A 22,829-nucleotide genomic window follows, 5' to 3' on the forward strand; every position below is an offset into this window, starting at 1 on the left:
TCAGTTTAATGCATTTCATTTTTGACTGGTACCTCACTTGCCAGACCCAGACCCAGTGTGTTTTGGGCCTTATAGGTGTCTGGTTTAGAGCGGTTTCACTGTATCAATATATGTTTAATGTTTTTTCACCTATATTATTTTGCTCAAAACCTGACATTATATTTATTACAAACTAATTCATTAATAATCTACATAAAACATAATATTTAAATTATATGGTTACCATGGTAACCTATAAAAATAAAAAAAACAGAACAATTTACAACTATAACATGACATACAGTAACAATTCTAACATTTTATGTTCAAGGCCATCTACATTTTGTCCTACTAAATTCAAAAGTAAATCTATGGACATGAAAGTTATGTGCCGCAGGTCTGTCAATCAAGCAATGAAATACACCGAAAACTGAGAAAGTAGGCTTACTGATCGTTTAAAAAAACTAGTACAGAATAAAAACAAACGTTGATGTACATCGTATTACAGTGACAGCGATACATTCGACCTTATAGCAACGTTTACAACATATCTATATAACTACCTTCTACTGACACAACACGAACACAAATTAATATTTTATGCAACTTACACACCATCAATGTACGGCCATATTGTTTATTTCTATCGCGAAGATATGTTTGTTCAGTTGTTTTGATTGGTTAACTATCAGGGTTAAAGGTGAAAGGAAGTGTGCGCGCCCAAAGGTTAAGGTCAATTAGGAAGGTCTCAATTGTCATGGGAAAACTCAAGACAGTGAGTGTGTTAAAATAATATCATAAACGTATGAATTTATTGAAACTGCGTTCAACATTTGGCACGTGTAATTTGTAAACCTGGAAGTGGAAGAGATGGCATCCAAGGAAGAGGATGTAAACATGGAAACTGTAGATGAGATTGACGAGAACAGCAGTAATCTTGGACAGTCAAGCCAAAAAAAAGTGTACCTTCCAGGAGAAAAACTGAACGATGATGAAGAACTAGTCTGCGATGAATCAGCTTATATTATGTATCACCAAGCACAAACAGGTGACAACACAGGTTACAGGGGCACCGACCTCCCTCCAGAGGCTCCTCCCCATCCCAACTCACCCCAGTGGTATTATTGAACTAATGCTAAATTTATCATGGGTGGACCAGTTTCGGGAGCATAAGCATTCGATTCTAAATCATATCAATATTTATACACAGACAGTTGTTATTCAAATAGCAACCTTTTTATTAGTATTTCTACACATCAAATGAGCACTAAACTGGCTGCTATGTAGCAAAGATCACTGCACGTGCATCAAACACTGTAGCAGGCATCAGCAGTAAATATTGTTAACTATGTCACCTGTTTCGGTTAACAGACAACATTTATGATTTTAGGAACACTAATAAAACAATTCCGATGTCTTGCAATACCAATTCACGCAACTGTGTTAAAAGTTGAACAAATGAATAGTTATAATTGTAAAATTGTTTGGTTAAAAAATATAAGCTGCATTCTGAGTTTTAATAAATAAACAAACAGATATCCAGAAATATATTTGTTAAAACATTATGAGGACCATATATTTGTGGCAAGTATCTGTAAAGAGAATTTTGCCAACAGACGCCGTGACAATCATGTGACTTCAATAACAAAATAGCAGTATAGCTGAGAACAGACAAAAATAGTTTTTAAAAATAAGATTTCTTTCAAATAATAGTCTTCTAAAATCGTAGAAAAAAGGTATTAAGAAATGTTCCATGTTTATGACTGGGTAAAGTTCGATCTTGCTTTCTTTGCTGATTTTAACCTTATTTTTATGAACATTTCTGTGAATGTGACAGATATTTGTTTACTTTCCCCATGCAAAAGTCAACGTCAGAAATCTTCAAATGTACGTACTGTTCAGCACAAACGACGAAACCACCAAAACAGGGCCACAGACGATAAATATATATATTGTCGAAAACCATACGAAGTCGAAAACTGTATTATTTTACTTCCGGGTATTTTGTAATGTCTGCACATGTTCGATCGTTGTTACGACAAGAACGTCTTGTTCAGGAAGTACACTTAAAACAAATTTCCTTTAAAATGCGGGGGAAAAAGGTAATAAGTTTTATGCACAATGAAATGTATTATTACAGTTAATTTGCACCCTGGAATCTTAATGAATGCAATGCAAATGCATCCCTAAACAGCAACAGGTGCACGACGGAATCCACACAACCAAACACGTCTGCTAGCACTGCCAAATGAGTAATGACGGGTCATTTCCGGATAGTCGCTTTTGTAGTATTGAGTAGCTATGAATAAAATCTCATCAGGCCGATATATATTTGGATTGCATTTGATAATGACAGATGTATGGTTTGAACCTGTGATCCTGGATTTTTTTGGCGGGGGGGGGGGGGGGGCTGCATCTGAGGATTGGCTATATACACAGCAAAACGTTGTACATTAACACTTTAATAAAAGGCCTAATGACATGGTTTTCGGTCTCTGGGGTTGCAGTGGTTCCTTTGGGGTATTGTGGGTATGGAAGGTATGTGTGGGGTTGGGAGCTTTCTGCTGGCTACGCAATTGCAGGGTATAGGTGGGTCAAGGTTTGTCTTCGTAAAGGAATACAAAAATAAACATTGTCTGCAGACAATAATTCATTTAGTTTATTTTTGAATTTATTTTTACTAGGACAGGCTTTGATTTGTCTGTAATTTGAGGTTGTTTAATGCCTTTTGATATAGTATATATGTATATATGCTTTCTATAGTTGTGGTGCTCGAAGGGAACTGTTGCAGCCTGGGAAACATTGTCTGCAGACAGTAATTCGTTTAGTTTATTTTATAAATTTTTTTACTAGGATGGGCTTTGATTTGTCTGTAATTTGAGGTTGTTTAATGCCGGTGTAGTGAATATCAACAGTTGGTGCCTTTCTTGACACGGGTGGGTTATTCAGCTGTGTCGTGGGAAGAACTCTCAGCCAATCAGTAGCAAAACACCTCCAGCTAATCATCAGTATGGATATAATTAAATAGCTGGAAATGCTCCAGAAGTTATTTTAAGATGATGTAACAATATACTGGGTAATGAAAACACAGAGTCATAGAATGTATAACAATGTTTATTAACATTTTTTATTTGGGTGTATGGAGTTACTCGACTCGACTCTATTACTTTTAGTAATTTATGTCAGACTTATGCATAAACCATTTATGGAATGTATGCAAAAATAAATTGATGTAAATTCTATTCCATTGTTGCATAATCTGTTATGTCCATGAAAATGATGTCCAAAATTTGATGAGCATACAGAAGATCAGTTACGAAAAGTTAGATTTTTTGAGTGGTGTACAAATGAAACAATCGTTCTTGCAATTTTTAGAGACCTGCAATGGCATAATTCATTAATTGCCAGTTGGAATGACATAGACATTTATTTATTGTACATAGAAAATCATACATTAAATAACACCTGGTATCGTGAAACATCGTCAACCAGGCTACCCCATAAACCGGTCTATTTACATTTGACTTGTTTTTAATCAATCTGCATACGATTGAATCCTGACATAAAATACTTTTGTTGAGTTAAGAAAACATTACCAAAAATAAAGTGCACAAATGAGGAAACGACAAGCAGACACTAAATATATTTTTATACATAGGGAAATCTATACACAATCTTCATTTTGCACTGTGTGCACTATATTAAATGGCATGTAATATTAAACAAACCTAAATAAACAACAGTTTCACACCACTGTCATTGTCAAATTCTTGTCTGCTTTGCAGAATCATTGCATAAGAGTTTTGGTGACATCACGTGACACACATCTCTTTTGAAAAACAATAGCCCGGTTTACGGGAGTAGCTGAAGAATGTCAACATAGACTACGACATGCATTTAATCTCTTCACAACAGAAAATGGCATGGATATTAACATTTGTTGGTTGATTTTGACAATAAAGTGAACAGGGTAAAACATTATTTCATCAAATTTATTGTACCTTACAATGCACATGTGCAGAAACCATTTCCTGTTAATAGTCCGGTTCACGGTTACTCAAGGATATAGGGATTGGAAACTGAAAGTAGCAGACATCCTTTTACAGTGATAGCACACGGCTCTGAAAATTGTAAAAACAATTGTTTCATATCTCCGGAGCTTACGCATGTCTAGTGAGGCCATAACCCATGGTTTGTTGACATTACGTTTATGAGTACATTTTCGAATGGGTTACATAAAATGAAATGGGTTTCCTCTCAGTCTGACATTTTTGCCAAAACTTTCTTTTCTCAGTGGCCAGTATTTTGATGTGATGGGGCAAGTTGACCAACTGGCGGGATGTAGCCCAGTGGTAAACTGCTCACCTGATTCACGGTCAGCCTGGGATTGATCCCCATTGGTGGGGCTATTTCTTATTCCAGCCAGTGCACCATGACTGGTATATCAATGACCGTGGTATTTGCTATCCTGTCTGTGGAATGGGGCACATATATATATAAAAGATCCTTCTTGTGGTGTCATTAAAACCCTGCACTGTATCAGGGTTGAAAATTAGCAGTCGCTCATGGCAACCTTTATTGGCAAAGGGCGACTAAGAATTTTATAAAGGTAGTCCGTTGGGCGACCATCGATTTTAGTGTCGGGCGAGTATGGTATTAGTTAAAAAAAAAGAAATAAACTCATACTGAATCGCATGTGACAAAAGACACCGCGTCTATGTTGGTACGAACTACAGATCTGGCAGCAGAAGACAGAACATGTTCTATATTTTGACATTGCCAACATAATGAATAAATATAAAATTCAAATAAAAACATATTCATTTATTAAGATTTAAATCCATACCCAGTGGTTGCAAAACAAGGCGTCGCATGCGACATTTACTACCCTCATTTCCGACATCTATTTTTGCCACAGTTGCTCAGACTCCAGTTCATATTTTCTTGGTTCTTGTCTGAATGTATAGCTCGGTTTCTGTTGGTTAATTTCTTCAGGAAAACTTTGAGTTTCCCATGAATACAACGTCCATTACTGCTCATTGCCTTTGTTTTTAAAATATATTTTGTTTTGATTCATGGAGACACTAGACCTAGTGAGTTTCCGCGACCACTGAAAACGGACGGAATTCCCATTGTGAAACGGAATTACGATTTTCCACGAAGTTAATTTTTAATTTTTTTACTATTTTACTATTGCCACACGCTGTAAAACTGACGATTGACCCGTGCGCAATACTATTAGTATTGGCAAACGCTAGATTGGATTATGCGCTTCACAGTAAACCAAATGGTCACAATGGGAACCAATCAAATACTTCGCGAACGTTAGCGAAATGTTTGCTGGCTGAACTTGGGGTTGGTTTACTGCTTAGTCTGTTGTGCCTGGTCAGATGGGACAGGTTTTTTTCCAGGAGTAAGATTAGCCAGCGGTTAGTCTTGGAAGACAGATTTTTACGCTACACATTAAACCGAATGACCATTTCGGGAACCACCAGTCAAAATATGTTTGCAAATGTTTACCAAAAAACGGCTGGCTGAACGTTGCAATGTTACTTTATTTCCGCTGTGTCATGCGCATACTTCAATTTGCGGGCGTTTAACTGTCAAAGAGATGATAAAATAAATGTTTACGTTTTTTAAACCCTAAGCCCCATTGAATACAGCAGTGCACTTAATTGTTGGACAATCATGCTTTATGTAGTTATTATAATTGTAGCCTTTGCTCCTGATGTGATTTTTCGCTACTAATATGTAGACTTACTTTGATTTAAATCAAATAGCGACGCATGTCAACGCCAGTCAATTTTCGGACCCTTTAATTTGTCACAACTTGTGTTAGTTCAACTGTTAATTACACATTGTAGTCTGAAACGGAAATGAAATGGAATTTACAAAAACATGAAACGGAAAATAGCTCTTTTTTTTAATGGAAAACCACTGAGTCATACTTGTTCTATTCATGGGCCAACAATTTCACCAACTATATGCATTACAAGTGGACTACATTGCACACTTCTGTGGTAACAGACTCCGGCCCATAGAGACACCCCCCACCCCCCACCCCGCGTGCCCCAATTATTGTGTGTCTGTAGATCTCGATAAACCCCCAACTCCTACTCTGTCAGTTCCAATGCCTACTAGTACTTCGTTTTGCAACTGCTGCATACCGTCTCAAATAACATTTTATTGGGGGAAAAAGTGCAGTGTAAATTAAAACAAAAATTCTTTACAAATTACCTTCAAACTGCATAGGTTAACTCTTTTTTTGTGATACAGGTTTTACGGCAATTGATGGAACGTCCAAGGTAATCTGAATGACACAACTGTAATACATGATCAGGGCTGTATCTTTGCACAAAGCAGAGTCGAATGGGCATTTCGCAAAACAGTGGATGATTCCATGGATCTCTGTCTAGGAGAACAGCAACTCCTGAGGAAATCATTTGCTGGGAATTTCACCCCTCTTGTATCACCACAAAGTTTATTCCATCCTCTTGCATCGCCACAAAGAAGACTGCTACTCCCAGAGTAGTTTAATAAAGCACGTGCAGTTCTACATTTAGTCTGTTTCTACTACATTATCTTTTGCCCTGTATTTAAAATGAGATTTAATATGTTTAATTTAATAGTATTTTGTAATGAAACATACCGGCCTCAGTGGCGTCGTTACAGGCTGGTAGGTACTGGGTTCGGATCACAGTCGAGGCATGGAATTTTTAATCCAGATACCGACTCCAAACCCTGAGTGAGTGCCCTGCAAGGCTCAATGGGCAGGGGTAAACCACTTGCACCGACCAGTGATCCATAACTGGTTCAACAAAGGCCATGGTTTGTGCTATCCTGCCTGTGGGAAGCGCAAATAAAAAAGATCCCTTGCTGCCTGTTGTAAAAGAGTAGCCTATGTGGAGACAGCGGGTTTCCTCTAAAAAAAAATCTGTGTGGTCCTTAACCATATGTCTGACGCCATATAACCGTAAATAAAATGTGTTGAGTGTGTCGTTAAATAAAACACTTCTTTCTTTCTTTCTTTGTAATGAAACATTTATTTATACTGGATTTCTTTTTCAGTTAATTTTCTTTTATTTCCGTTGGTACCATATGGGTTTAAAACTTAACAACATGTTTTTTTATATCAATTTTTACTTTATTCATTATACATTTAAATTTAAACATTAATTCATCGGTTTCTTTAGTGCAAACGGTTATTATTCAACAACAAAAAACCCACACTATAGTTTTAATTTTACCTGTGCCGTTAAATTCCAATGTGATAATTGGAGGGCTAGTTGAATTTGAGAAGGGCCATTTAGATTTTTCTTCAACTGGCCCTGCTGGCGACCTTGGTTTTCATGTTAATTGTCAACCCTGCTGTATTTGTGAAAGTTATCACATCAATATTTAAATTTTTAGTAATGTGTATTATATAAAGGTACAAGTACAATGGATACATTTCAATAATAAACTATACTTGTGGTCAACCCTACTCATATGATTTGTTCATTTGTGATCATTGTAATTTTTCTAAAACCTTTGTAGGGGCTCCATGCTTAAGTTTCGACATTCTGCAAGACAGCCTTGGTGACAATCGTGTGGAATTCCCCATGACGTGTTACACTGCGGCTGGCACTCAGTCACAGAGAGGTCACGTGAACAGCATCATTGTGATGAAGATGAGTAACCTACGCAAAACACAGAAGGAGAAGAAAGATGACGAAGATGAAGAAGAAGAAGAAGAAAGTGATAGTGAAGATGAAGATGAATTGCCAGAAATGGAGACTGCACTTGTTAAACATACCGGAAGTGTCAACAGAATACGGGTATAAATAGAGATTATTATATGAGCTTGTGTTGCATGTTGATTTTATAAAGTTTTGTTAAATCAGTATAATTCACTCGCAAATGTAATAATTTCTTTATCCATAATATTATTTTTATGAATAAACATGTCGAAACATAACTAGAAGGAGACGATGAAATGGCGTTTACACAGAGCTAAGACTGGAGAAGCCACATTAAGTTATGATGTCGCTACCCAACATTACGTCATGTGTCATGCTGGTTATATTTCCCTGAATATCTTGACCTCTGTAGATAATAATTTACTTTATCTTGCTCTCTCATGATTTTTTTCCCCCTGATAAAGGCTGCACATGTAACAGTTGGTGTAGTTTTTGTAATACCCATAACACACAAAATATACTGATATCCATTGAAAACACACAAAACCTAATTTTCATTTGTTACTGCTACTAACAAAATTTATTTGAATGTAACACCAGTTATATATCAATGGAAATTATTTACGCTTACTGCTCGGTTTAAAATATCTTGGTTTTAAATTTAAAACATTTTGTTATTTTTAATTTTGATCTCCTTTCTTTACATATTCAGTAAATCTTTCTGAAGAATTATTTAAAATATTAGTCCGCATATGATTCTGTATTGTTGGGTGTTTTATGCAAATCTGGATATTTGCATTTTGACAGATATGTATATATTCGTTCCAACACGAACGGAACAAAGCTATTCCTTTAAAAACCTTATAAAAATGTATCCGATTGTACTGGCTTTTTTCCTTCTTGTTATAAAAAAAGAGCTAAGCAAAGCTACAGGTTAGAATGAAGAATATTTTCTCTCTCCAGAAATGTGGGTATAAGTACAGTACAGAATATATATAATATGTAGAAAAATCCCAACAAAAAACCCCCAACTTCTATTTGTTTTGCTTCGTTTAAGGTGGCTTGTTTGTGTTTCAGACGACTGTGCTAGGAGACAAACACTTTGCAGCTACCTGGTCAGAGAATGGCAAGGTTTACATCTGGGATCTCTCACGTCCAGTAAATGCCGTCAACGACTCAAGCGTTATGACTGTTTACACCCGGAATGAGGAATCTCCAGCCCCTGTTTTTGTATTCGCAGGTCACCAAATTGAAGGATTTGCTCTCGATTGGTGCAAGACAACTGAAGGTACATTTATTTGTCCAGCAACTTTACCATACTTTAAAAGTTTGTTTTGTTTGACATTACTAGAGCAAATGAATTTATTAATCATAGGCTATTGAATGTCAAAATTATTGTAATTTTGACATATTGTCTTAGAAAGGAAGCCAGCAACGTTTATTATTAGTAGCAGATCTTTATATCTACCATCCCACAGACAAGATTGTACATACCACAACCTATGATATATCAGTCGTAGTGCACTGGCTGGAACAAGAAATAGCCCAGTGGGCCCACCGAACCTCCTTTTCATAAATCAAGGCTAATATTCGTTCCTCGTATTCAGCCTTGATACATGTCGTTAAGAAATCGTGCCACAAAATGCTTAAATTTCATTGGATGTGATGAGATCTGATTGTAATGAATCGCAACGCTCCTTATAGATTCCCTTGTTATTGTAAACAAAGATGGCAGTGTCAGCGTCCGTGGAAACGTGTCGTGTTTGTCACGATATGTTAAGAAAAAAAGGTTTCGGCAGTTAATTTTTGATATTGCTTTCAAGATTGTCACATGTTACCGATGCTGTGATTGGTCAGCGATGTCATCGTGTAAGGGACATAATCGGTGTTACAAATTTTCTTCCAATAGAGGGCGCTAGTAGTGGATATCAGTAATCTTGACTACATGTATCAAAGCTGAATACGAGGAACAAATATTAGCCTTGATTTATGAAGATGACCGAACCTACACCAACTGTACATCAAGAGAGTGCTTTACCACTGGGCTACAACCTGCCCCGACACTTGTTAAAGCTGCAGTGTCAGCCATATTGTTTTTAAGGTAATCATTTGGATAGAACATCCACATTTGTGTTATGTGATACACCATTCTTGAATATCCTTTTGATATAATTCCTAATTTAGGACATAAAAATGGATTATTGCATATAATAATTTAAAATATATATATAATGGACACTGTCCAATGTAACAAACTGATAATGCATTAAATTGGTTTAAATAAACTTGAAATTTTTTTTGTATATTTAAATACAATTCATTGTATAATATATAATTTCAACTGCATTTTTTCACTGAAAATATGTTTATAAAATATTCCAAGCAGGGAATGAATGATTAACGACACTCCATCAGAAAAATAGATATTGGCTATAACAGAATTACTTTTTTTTTGTTTGACATACATTGAATGTTTGAACTTGTTCAACAGGACGGCTAGCTACTGGGGATTGTAAGAAAAACATTCACCTGTGGAATCCACGTGAAGGAGGGACGTGGAATGTAGACCAGAGGCCCTACACGGCACACACCGACTCTGTGGAAGATATACAGTGGTCTCCCAATGAAGATAATGTATATTTCTTAATTAATTTCATGCTCACCTCACACTTGCTTTTTAAGGACATTGATTCTCATTATTTAATGAACAAGGCCCTGTTCTACGAAGGGATCTTAGTGCTAAGATTACCTTAAAGGCGCTCTGTCACGAATGGTTGACCTAATTAATGACCTAACAAAGTATTATCTGAAAATATATACATTTGATTTGTCGCTAAAAGTACTTTATTTAACCATCTACATAACTACCATAACTTACTTATTACTGATATTTTGTTAAAATAATTGAATTATGTTGACTGTCCATAATTCAGGAAAAAATAACAGCTATTTGGAGCGAAGAGGTGTGACATATTATTTTTGTAGTCACGTGATGGGCAACCCCCGAATAACCGCAGTGTTAAAACGATTTGCCCAGCTCGTGTAACGAGAACGCTTGACCATCCTCTGTAACGTAGGGTAAATCTAAAGAAAAACAGTGAAAATAAGTTATAACAAATTACATAAACATGTACAGAATGATAATAAGCTTATACATTAATCTATTTGAGCAACAGAAGCCTTTTCAATGGTGACTATCCTGACTAGCTAGGCCTTTGTACAGGTAAATTTATCGTTGTACGCGGAAAAATCTAAACACCGCATTAATTTTTCACTTTGCCAAATTAATTATTATATAAAATATGCCATAACCCTATGGGTAATTACAGCTGGCTTGGGATAGGAATTATTACATTTTGAAAGAATACTCTGAACTAGACGGTGTTTATATATGATGTGACTATATATATATGACGGCTGTGTATGTAGCCTCCACTAACGAGGGCTGGCTATATTCACAGCAGAAATGTACAATGTATATAGGCGATAAACACGTATTTGATTGATCCATATTACCGAACCATCTGGAACAGGAGGAATACAAACTAAGTACTGTACGAACAGTGCGTTTTCTGAACAGGGGAGACAGTTGGGGGGTATATGAATCTATGAATAGCGTAATATTGCCCCCACAGTACTAACAAAAATAACTAATAATAATAAATCAATCAATAAATAAATCAATAAAAATTAATAATAATAAATAAATAAAAATTAGAAATTATCAGCTGCTGAGGTAGATTATCTGAAAGAAAACTACCTTCAGACAGTACACAAACTAACAACAGGGCTTGAACTTAATAATTTTTCTCTGAATCCAATTTAAAAAAAAAAAAAAAAAGTTAATTTTACCGCAAATAAATATGATTAAAATGTTATTTTGCTGTATTTAGTCATATTTCAAATGCGCAAAATTGCAAAGGGCAATCAAACTGAAAAATACATATTTTTTATACCAGTAACGCTGAGACCACTCCTGGGTTCCCCTCTAAATTTATGTAATGTTTCCATAACAACCGCCCTCACCCACCCCACCACAATGTGATTTTACCAACATTATAATACATATACATGTAATCATAATAATAATAAGAGTGTATTATTATTAATTATTATTAATTATTGTTAGTATTATTATTATTAGCCTACTACTACCTTTTTGGGTGGAGGGAGTGGTATTTTAACTTGGGGGGGGGGGGGGGGTACTATAAAAATGCACACACGCACAAACGGCAGGCTGAACTTGACCCTGCACGTAGAACTGGATTCAACTGGGTTAAGTAATAATTAAGCCAACCCTTTGACAGCAAAACATGCGACAGTATATTGGGTTTTTTTTTTTTTGGTTTTTTTTTGGGGTTTTTTATATATTATACGCTGTACATTAAACCAAATGACCACTTTGCGAATCAGTCAAAATAATTTGCAAACGTTTAACGAAAAACGACTGGCTGGTCGTATGCCACATTTGTAACACTGGAAAACATGTTATCCGTTTTCGAACCAAGCACTATAGCGTTGTAACCGTCTAGACTCTCTCCCCTGCTAAATTCCATGCACACACGCCTGATCTGAATTCATGTTTCGACTGTTTATTATTTTATTTCAGCGTATTCGCAGTTATTTTTGAAATAAAATAATATATATATTTTTTAATTAATTTATTATATAGCTGGCCCTCAATTGCCAAGTCTCTATATACGGCGGTCGTTTATATAAAATTCTAAAATACATTATACAGTTGTTGTATATACAGCCTCATCACTACGAGTCTGTTTTGCCGTATTTTTATGACTTTTCACAAGAAGACTTCCAAATTTTAAAAATGAAGCGTGTCCTGGAATTCCCTCGATCGTAGTTCAGTTAAAATGTTTTGGATCATACAATAACTAGGTTTGGTATTCCAAATGAATGTAGTTTCCATTTATAATCCATATTTAGAGAAATAAGGCCCACAAAATCCGTGATTGACCACCTTTAAGTACATGAGGTAGATATGTACTCATTTCATTTCAACTTATTTCCTTGCTTATATCCAATCCACACCTCGGCTATCTGGGCTGTCTGTCCAGGGCCCCATTCCACGAAGCTATCTTAGCACTACTATCGCCGTAAATACCTACCATCGCGATCTTAATTTTTGTCTAGATGATGATTTGATAATTTTCTTAGAAAGATACTAACTTATTGTGTAAAAATAGATCTAATACATACCAAATACCTTTTATGAAACTCGGCGTTCCATGAAAAACATTCTAGGCCATATGACCTTCACACGAAAATATGGGAGATAACTCTCATGTCTTATGCCTTTGGCAGTTTTCACTTTGCATACAAACTGACAAAGTTACTTCATGGATGTCCGATACCAGTGATACCAAGATGTTCCGAAAAGTCGTTTAAATTTATTATTTAACTAATTTGTACTTCTTTGCAAAGAATATATTAATCATTAAAGGGGCACTTATGACTACATGTGTACCATAAGGTTGCTTTGTGGAACAGCTGTAAAGTTTATGGTGCCAGTTGTAAAACTCACCTTAAGTCACTACAATTAACCTTACTACAATTCTTTCGTGGAATGGGGCCCAGGACAGTGAGTTAGTAGGTTAATGGTAAGTGAGAGAAAGAAGAGGGTGTAGTGGCCTAGCTTACACCTACCCATTGAACCCTTAAGAACTCACTCTGAGTTGGAGCCGGTACCGGGCTGCAAACCCTGTACCTACCAGCCTGTAGTCCGATGGCGTAACCACTGCGCCACCGAGGCCGGTTGTTATGTACTTAAGGTGATTTTAGAGCTAAGATTGCTTTTTGGAACAGGGCCCTGATCTCCTTGTTTGAAATTTCTTGCCTTTTCATCAGGAATGGGTTTTTCTGCTATTTCTAAATGGAGAGGTCTGGTTTGAATAACAGGATGAGTTGGGGTTTTCCTATTCTAATCAAAGCTCTATTAGTAGGTGAAGATAATTCCGAAACCTTGTTGGGAGAGAATGTACATAAAAAAAACCCATCCATTAGCATTTGAAGATCACAAGTTGATTAAGCAGGCCCCATGAGATAAAATAATGGTAGGCTATATAGCATTATTGATTTGATATATTTTTAACAATTTAGATCTGAAACAGAACTTGTGTTGACAAATACAATATTTATACAGAGGGATATTTACTTAAAAGGTTTTTTTCCAGGTGTTTGTATTATTACATTTTCTAGTAATTAAAAGTTGGTGGTTTTAAGACCGTAACTGAGAAAACGTTAAAGGAAGGCTGAATTAAGGCAATTGGCCTGGTAGGCATGTTCTACTATATTCTACTATATTTAATGTATATTATTGCTTAATATCAACAAGTATAATCGTATAGTTAATTAATAAAACGGTTAAATGCACTGCTCTACAAAGTGAGTAAAATACTCGCCATGGCGATTAAAAACAGTCCCTGGCGTCTAAAAAATAAAGTTACATTAGCCAGTTGGCGACTGTCCAATAATTTTACATTAATCTGTAAACAAAACTGGACATCGGAAAATGATGTGAACCAGTAGCAATTTATCTTCCATAAAACGTGTTTTCTATCGGTAATTTGTTTGAAAAATAAAAGTTTGAGACATATTAATCAGACTATGAATAACAATTTTCCAGTATTCAAGAGTAAACACGGTGACGTTAAGTTGGAGGTAATACTTCGTTATGATGTTATCTCCCTTAACTTGAATATCAAGCGTTTGGAAATAATTCGGCCCCAGTTCAGTTTTGGTCCAAGTCAGTCCTGTCCCATTTAGAGCCAGGTTTTATTTATGTATTAAAATGACATTGTTGAGTCACTGTATGTCTTTACTTGTCTGTTTGAAACTCAAACGTTAATTTTTTAAATGTCGACTTGTATATGTGTTATGCTGCGCTCCAATCGTCTCGTCCTTATCGTGATAACGGGTCCCTCCACAATGTGAATATTGTTTTAATAATGTCAGAAGTCATGTTCACCCGTGCAGGATGAAAACATGTTTCGACTTTAGACGGCTTTAAAGACACAACTATTTACAAAACAGTATTTATGGATTTACATGGCAGTATGTGACCAAAAGTACGGTTGCTGATTGGTAACTACTAGTAACACATTGAAGCCTGGTAGATATTATCACAATGCTTTTATTTAATGCTTTTATTTAACTTTTAACAAGTACTGCAATTTAACTGCATATTTTAGCTGTACCATTAAAATAGTAATTCGCTTAAATTCGTTTAATACAATTATTGAGTACGGAATTTGATAATGATAATTATCTGTTTTAGTGGAACCGGACACAAACAGTAACTTGTAATTACTATTGAACAACTAGGAATCACCTGTTCACGAGTTCATTCGAATGCAGTCCAAATAACAATTACGGCATTAGTAATGTGCTGTAAAATGGCAGATGAATCAACTTAATTACAAGTACATGTGTATATATTAGCTGGCTACTGAATATAAGTGGCTGGCGACTAAAATATATACTTTACTGGCCAGGGAAGAATATATTTGAACTTGCTTTGTAGAACACTGAAATGTGATGGCTATTATATATAACGGGCGCAACCATTTTGTACCATCCCAGTGAATGCGCCCTCTGGCGAGCCGGTTGTTTACGTAATACTTAACGTGTCACGTCAGGAATTACATGTAGTCTTAGCTAGAACTGAAGAAACAAAATCTACCTGATTTTTGCAGATGCATTGCAATGTTCTACAATAATACCCATCCTAGTAAGCCAGCAATGAGTATATATTATTTTTCAATACAAAATAAACCACCATTGTCAGTATCAAAATAAATGTATTATGTTTTGTCCATACATTAACCCACGTACTAGATAGATAGGTAACTAGTTTAACATGCTTACATACCAGGGGTGGGGAAAAGCCCTTTTTTGCCGGTCTCGGACCGATTCACAATCTTTGAGACCGAAATAATTTTTTGAAAACATGTGTTTGCCGGTCCCCCTTTTATTATTTTTTCGGTCCGAAGTGTCTGTCCATTTTTATTATTGGAAACAACTTTAATTTGTTATTGATGTTTCTGCAACTCATTACTTACCTACTTCACTAACAGGTGTTTATTTTGAGTCGTGATACATTTAAACCGGTCACACGTTTAATACAAATCAATCGGTCATGTTTTGTTTTTCTATCAATGACCGGAAATAGAAACGTTGAACACGGTGAATGAGCTATTTGTGTCACTTCTCAGTTTGTTCCTGCACAGGTGTCGATCGGTACACAATTACAATAGGTTTAATTAAGTCGGCCAGTAATCTTTAATAGTACTGTGATCAAATAACAAAATAATTACATCAATGGGATTAGCACCAAAAACCGCAATGAACAATCGGTCACAACCGGTCACGAGATTAAAGGTTTACTTATTAGCGATGATACCATTTATTGGTGATAATGAAGGAAGGACGTATGCTTTAATTAAAACAAAGACCTAGAGTTCATCTTTAATCAAAGGGGATACTATTTTTGCAAATATGAATACGCTGCAGGTATGCCTATACTTGTCGACAAATACAACAACTTTAAGTTTAACATATGTATACTGTTTTGGGAAGCAAAATGGTTTACACCGGTTGTCATACACAGTAGCTCAAGTTCAAGGTGAACCAATCAGCGTCGACGTTATTAATCGTTCAGTCGGCAACTTCTATCAATAGTATCATTGAATTAGGTGTCAAGTTGGTTGTTCAACGACACTTATCAGGACGCGTCAATAAAACAATATAGTAAGGAACCATAGCATAATATGAAATGAATCTTCCTTATTAGAAACATCATTTAATGTACAGATAAGTAGGTGTTTTAATGTACGTTGAGGGATTGGGTGTACGTGCAGTCGGATATTTTACGAGCAGTAAAGTCCCGTAAAACGATAATAAACTATAAATTCATCAAGTAGGCCTATAGAATAGTTTTAATTTTTTTTTAACCGGGGGGGGCGGGGGGGGTGGGTGGGTGGGTTAGGCTACTAATTATGTCATAGGTGGGACCGATTGGCAATTTTTATTTTCCCCACCCCTGTTACATACTACTAGGGTTTCAAACACTCCCATCCAGAGTCCGACCTCCGATAAGATCAGTGGCCTGACTCGGTGGGGGTGGTGAGTAGAGTTGAAAATGGGCAGAATTTTGAAAATAGCCATTAGTTAAAAAGTTAATAGAATTTTTGTTTTAATATAAAAAATTGCAAGCCAAAAATAAAAAGAACCGACTGCTCGGCTGAATATTTATATAATTTGGAGCATTTTAGAAGGACAGTTCAAAAATAAATAAGAGAAAGAAGAGAGGATTGGACTATTTAATAATATTTAAAAAAAAGAAAGTAATTTCGACAATTGTTTTTGAACAAAGGTCTAAAAGTTTAAAGTCTGATCTATATGTCCACGTGAGTGGCCTCGTTAAGGTCTTTAGGGTGCACAGCTTGTAGGGACGAGATGGGTTACATCCCGTCAAAAAAACACCTAGATTGACAGTCATTAGACGTTGAAGGTGTAGTGCTGTGCTGAAATACAGATCTTGAGAAGCCGCATCCGCCTGAACGAGTGAGACAGTGCAGCTAGGACAGGCTTGGACATGTAGAGACTAAACCCGAACAACCATGGCATTCTGCAGAATGGCCGTCATACGAGTCACGGAAAAACAAGTCAACATAGTCAGCTGGAGAAATGACGTGGAGGCAAGGAATCTCACTAAAAAAAGAATCCAACCTGGTGGTGCAGGCTGTCGAGCATTCCAACGTTCAGTGAGTTCCAATGGTTGCATACACCCCAGTAAAAAAATCAATTTCTCTGACAAAAACAAAAACAAAATGGAGGATTCCCAAGTCGAGCACACGAAAGAATGTGCAGTATGCACAAGCGAAACAAACATGTCTTACAGTGTCGGGCTCCAGACTGAGAATGACCCACGTACTGAAATGATAATCGGAGTGTTTTCTTAGTTAATTGGTCCTTTTTTTTTCTTGGCCTGTACCTGTGGTTCCTGAATGGCAGGTGTATATTTGGACAGTCACCAGTCAAGGTGTCTAGGCACTACAAAAAGACGTGCCTGTTTTATTAAGATCACAGGGTATTGTGGGATAACCATGCGCGGCCACCCCTATAATGGTAATGGACATTATCAGGCGTTCTGCTTTATTACTGTAAATAATTCTGTAAAACCCTTGATTAAGTAGACTTTCTCATCTAAAATCACAAAACTGACCAATTAAGTAGTACCAAAGAAAAGAAAATTATCACTTGGGTACTGTGAGTGGTTGTTTTTGCTCCGATGTACCCCACCAATAGGCCTAATAATATGCATTTTTTTCTTTGGATTTTTTAAGAGAGAAAAATACTATAACACCATTTCATTCTATTAATGCAAATTGAAATATATTTAGTTAAATTGTTTATTATATTATCAAGTCATTTATGTTGTTTTATAAGTCAGGTTGATTAAAAACGAAATGACTGCCTTTGTTTACACTGTGCATACTGGAGTTGGTTGGGGCTGATGTCACTTTGCCCCAAGCTACAATTCCAGATGCACTAAAAACAAAAGGAAATGGCTGCCCCCAGTTAGCAGGAATAATGATGGGGTTTTTTTTACCTTAAAATTATGTTTTTCATTTCTTAAAGTGTCGATATGTGTTGGTGGTCCGTGTATGCATCTTTCCAACACATAAGGCTCATGTTTGAGTTTACCCTTCCTAAGAAATGGAGAATAATAAATGAGTGGCCGTTAGAAGTACCTTTTACATATGTGTGTGTGTGTGTGTTTAACAATGACAAAAGTGTGTGAATAAAGTGTTTATGGACACCTTTTAAGTATTTTCTCAGCGGTATCTGTTCTTTCAGGTGTTTGCCTCGTGTTCTGTGGATCGCTCGGTAAGAATATGGGATGCGAGAGTGGCCCCGAACAAAGCGTGCATGCTCACAGTAAAAGATGCACACACTAAAGACGTGAACGTCATACACTGGAACAGGAACGACCCGTTCATCGTCAGCGGTGGAGACGACGGCTACCTCAAAGTCTGGGATCTCAGAGAGTTTAAGGTATAAAGAACTGTTGGTAATTAGTGGGAATCATTTCTGAGATTTGTTTCTCCCTTGTTTCTAATGGGGATTATTTCTAGTTTGTTTTCCCACGTTTCTAGCGGGTTGGACCTAGCGGGATATTTCTAGTTCCAGCCAGTGCTCTACAACTGGTGTAACAAAGGCCGTGGTATGTACTATCCTGTCTGTGGGATGGTGCATATAAAAGATCCCTTGCTGTTATTCGAAAAGAGTAGCTCACGAAGTCGCAATAGCAGGTTTCCTCCCTCAATACTGCAGATCCTGAAATTAATGCGATCATAATATTAATGCAAAATTTTTGAGTTTGTGTTATTTGCATTAATAATATTACGCATTTATTTCTGTTTTGTATGTGTATATTAAAATTCTGATATATTTATAAAATAGAACTGGAAACAATTAGTTGCCACTCGCATTAATTTCATGTCGCATTTTAGTCTGCCCACAGTCACTCGCATTAATTTAGGGACGCGTTAATTTCAGGATAAACAGTATATATATGCGGTCATTAACCATATGTCCGATGCCATATAACCATAAATAAAATGTGTCGAGTGTGTCATTAAATAAACCATTTCCTTCCTTCACTCGTTTTTAATGGGGATTATTTCTGAGATTTATCTCCACTGTTTTTAATGGGGATTATTTCTGAGATTTTTTTCTTCCCGATTTTTAATGGGGATTATTTCTGAGATATAACTCCCTCTATTTTAAGCAGCAGATAAGTCCAACCCTGCTTAATGCTAACTCATGTCCCTATAAATAATGTGTCTTGTACATCAAAATAAGGTTTTCTCTAGTGTTATTGTCGAAGTTTTTGACTGAAAAAAGTGACTAGAATAGCTATATTACACGCAGTTACATTGTTACATAGGACAAACACAAATTTATTGCAAAACATCATTATTATAAAGAATGATTTTAGCAGAAATTTAACTAGAGTATGACAGTCTAAGATTATCAGAGTGGGCTTTCGTTTGAAAACAGATTCAGACCGGTACATGTACATCAAAGACCATGGTATTTACTGTCCTGCCTTGGGAAAGTGCATACAAAAAATCCCTTGCTGCTTTTTGCTAGAAGCAACATATTATAATGGCAACATGTTTCCTCTGTTGAGCACAGCCCTGTTTTACGAAACAAGCTTAGCGCTAAGAACACCTTAAGTACATACAGTATTTATGCAAAGTGTTGAAATAACCAAAATGACAATAGCTTAAAATGTGTACATTCCCTTCTCTTCTTTATTAGTTATCATTCTGTGTTATTTCTCTATTTCAGCATGGGAAACCTGCAGCAACATTCAAACACCACACATCTCCGATAACGTCGGTGGAGTGGCATCCGACCGACAGTTCGGTGTTTGCTTCCTCGGGAGCCGACGATCAGATAACAATATGGGACCTGTCTGTGGAACCCGATACCGAGATGACCGAATCGTCGGAACCCGAACCCGACGTCCCGCCACAGTTACTATTTATTCACCAGGGACAGAAAGACATTAAAGAACTCCACTGGCATTCTCAGCTGACGGGAGTCATTCTGAGTACGGCAAGCAGTGGGTTCAACATATTCCGAACGATCAGTGTGTGATAATAAAAAAGAAAACAAAACATGTTTATAATCATGATGGTCTGTGATGTAGTTATTGGTTTGGTTCAGACATGACTTTGGGTTTTAGCTCAACGTAAAACATAACAAAAAAAAACCCAAACGTTTGTTCGCCTATCAAATGCTGTGGACCTCCGACACACACCCTACCCCCATCTCTACACGAGTTACATTTCATAATTAATAATAATAACTTATGATAAATATAGTAATACAGTGAAACTCCTCTAAACCGGACAGGCTCAGAACCAAGTAAAAAGTCCAGTCTTAAGAGGTATCAGCTTTACAGAGGTTCTCGTCTGCACAGATATTTAAAAAGGGACCATGAAAAACTTCCAGTTTTCAGAGAATTCTGGTTTATAGAGGGCCTGGTTTTGAGAGGTTTCACTGTAATAAATAATAATAATAGTAATACATTTATTTATATTAAAACCGAAGTATATATATACTTAAATACTTCATATTGATACTAAATTGCAGGGTTGGGGACAAGGTCGAAATATATTTTCTGTGAAAGAATGACCCAACCCCTCTAAAACTGTCACTTGTCATAGTCTAAATCCCATTCTACACAATGCCTGCACTGTGCATGGAAAGAAATGTTTTATTTAATGATACACACTACATTTTATTTACAGTTACATGGTGTCGGACATACGGTTAAGAACCACACCTGTATTGAGAGAGGAATTTGTGTTAATATTGTTAATTAATCCTAAACCCGTGAACATATTAAACATTTTAATTTTAACTTTCTTAATTTTAGGCTCAATATTTGTTTTATAAAATTTATTTTATTTTTATATTTGAGCCAGTGGCTGAGTCTACTTAATGCCACTGTATTTAAGAAGAAAAAACCCTTTTAATTTTACTTTTTTTATCAAAAAATGTATCGGTTTCACATCACCATTTAATTGTCAGTGCATTTGTCATTTTTCCCATTTCGTGGTATTTTGTATGCAGCATTTTTCTGGCTTTGTTTGAGTCTGATCCACCAAGCCACTCTGTGTACAGCTGTTCAATTCCAATGACATCATTTGGTTCCAGTTTTCAGTGAGGAATAAAGTTCACTAACTCTTCCCAGTAATTCCTTTGGAGTTTCTTCCCCTGCTGGGTGTATCTGCCCTCCTCCGTTGTTACAGCCAGATGGACAGGCCATAATCTCAACAAAATGATACGGAACTTTTCTTCCTCTCTTCACTTTCTGCACAATATTCTGAATGTTCCTAAATCCATATGCCAAGGCCATTTTTATTGCTGGTTTTCCTTCCAGTTCAAGAGTGACTTCTTGAAAATCTTGGTTTCTAAAAAAACAGAGGGAAACATTTAATTTAATAAAAAATAAAGTAGCAGTTAATTGTGTCAAATGTAGTACACATTTAAAGTAAAGTATTGAGAAACAACCCTATTTCCACCAAAAGCGACCCTTTTCAGCTGTGAGCAAGATTCGTTTTGTATTTTCTTGTTCATATGCCAGCAGGTACGATAAAGTTTGTTTTGTTTAATAGCACATTGATTCATTATTGACCATTGATACCAAATATTTGAGAGCTGACATTTTGCAGAGGAAAAACACCAAATACTTCCACTGGAAACAAATAACCTTTTTATATTTACTTTCCCACAGACAGGGCAGCACATACCACAGCCTTTGATATACCGGTCATGGGGAACTAGTTGTGAAGGGGAAAACCCAGTGGGTCCACCGAGATGTTTCAATCCTATGACCACAGCACCTCAGGCAAGGGGTCTATCAATTGAGCTAGATACCACCCTCAAATGGAAAACAAACCAAAGATTGATTGTACAGAATGAAATTGTTCTCTGCCAATCTTCAGAATACCTTCGTGTATAATAAAGGGGGTGGGGGGATTTGGATGTTTGATGCTTAGAAAAAAAATTGATGAACATACATATAACACCCCAAATCTACAGTGTAATTTTATGGTCTTCTAATTTAAGCCAGAAAAACAATGTAGTGAAACCCCTCTAAACCGGACACCCATGGGACTGAATCAAATGTCCGGTCTTCGCACGTATCCATTTGCATTGTTTCTTGATATCTCCAACAGTTTATTTTTCTACACTAAAGTTGTCATTTAGTGACCTTAATATTGGCTTCGATCATGATTTTAAGTTAATCGAGTGATAGTTCATCACAATGATGTTTTGCTGGACATACCGACACTGACATCTATTCAAAAAGTATAATATAATACATAAAATCAAGGTAAGTATATTTTAAAACTTTGTATATGAGTCAAAAGTGTTTTAAAAACTTTACAATTAATTCTGGATGTAATTTAAACGATTCCAAAACATTTCTGTTGCCAAATATATCATTTCTCGTTGGCTTGAGATGATCACACTCCACCAAAATGTGGTGCAGTCCGTGTACACTGACAGTGTTCACACTGAGAAGGAGGGTTCACACTGAAGAGGAGGGTCCTTCTTTAAAATAAATGA

General features: G+C 36.2%; 1 protein-coding gene across 1 annotated transcript; it reads left to right on the forward strand.

The window, feature by feature from the left end:
- The first annotated feature begins 740 nt into the window (after window positions 1-740).
- On the forward strand, window positions 741-21,442 carry LOC121378685 (glutamate-rich WD repeat-containing protein 1-like). The gene is made up of 6 exons (XM_041506968.1): window positions 741-1,027; window positions 7,516-7,796; window positions 8,736-8,946; window positions 10,150-10,292; window positions 18,534-18,731; window positions 20,034-21,442. Exons 1-6 carry the CDS (start codon window positions 850-852, stop codon window positions 20,343-20,345), a joined length of 1,323 nt encoding a protein of 440 aa, XP_041362902.1. The 5' UTR covers window positions 741-849; the 3' UTR covers window positions 20,346-21,442.
- Window positions 21,443-22,829: the final 1,387 nt, after the last annotated feature.

This window comes from Gigantopelta aegis, chromosome 8 (genome assembly GCF_016097555.1).
Source record: "Gigantopelta aegis isolate Gae_Host chromosome 8, Gae_host_genome, whole genome shotgun sequence".
Taxonomy (NCBI): domain Eukaryota; kingdom Metazoa; phylum Mollusca; class Gastropoda; order Neomphalida; family Peltospiridae; genus Gigantopelta; species Gigantopelta aegis.

What these genes read in the sequence shown, in the direction of transcription:
- LOC121378685 (XM_041506968.1), top strand. Translation starts at nt 850, where the DNA reads ATGGCATCCAAGGAAGAGGATGTAAACATGGAAACTGTAGATGAGATT. An exon ending in GTATCACCAAGCACAAACAG is followed by an intron (nt 1,028 to 7,515) that starts GTGACAACACAG and finishes AAACCTTTGTAG; the next exon opens with GGGCTCCATGCTTAAGTTTC. An exon ending in GAAGTGTCAACAGAATACGG is followed by an intron (nt 7,797 to 8,735) that starts GTATAAATAGAG and finishes TTTGTGTTTCAG; the next exon opens with ACGACTGTGCTAGGAGACAA.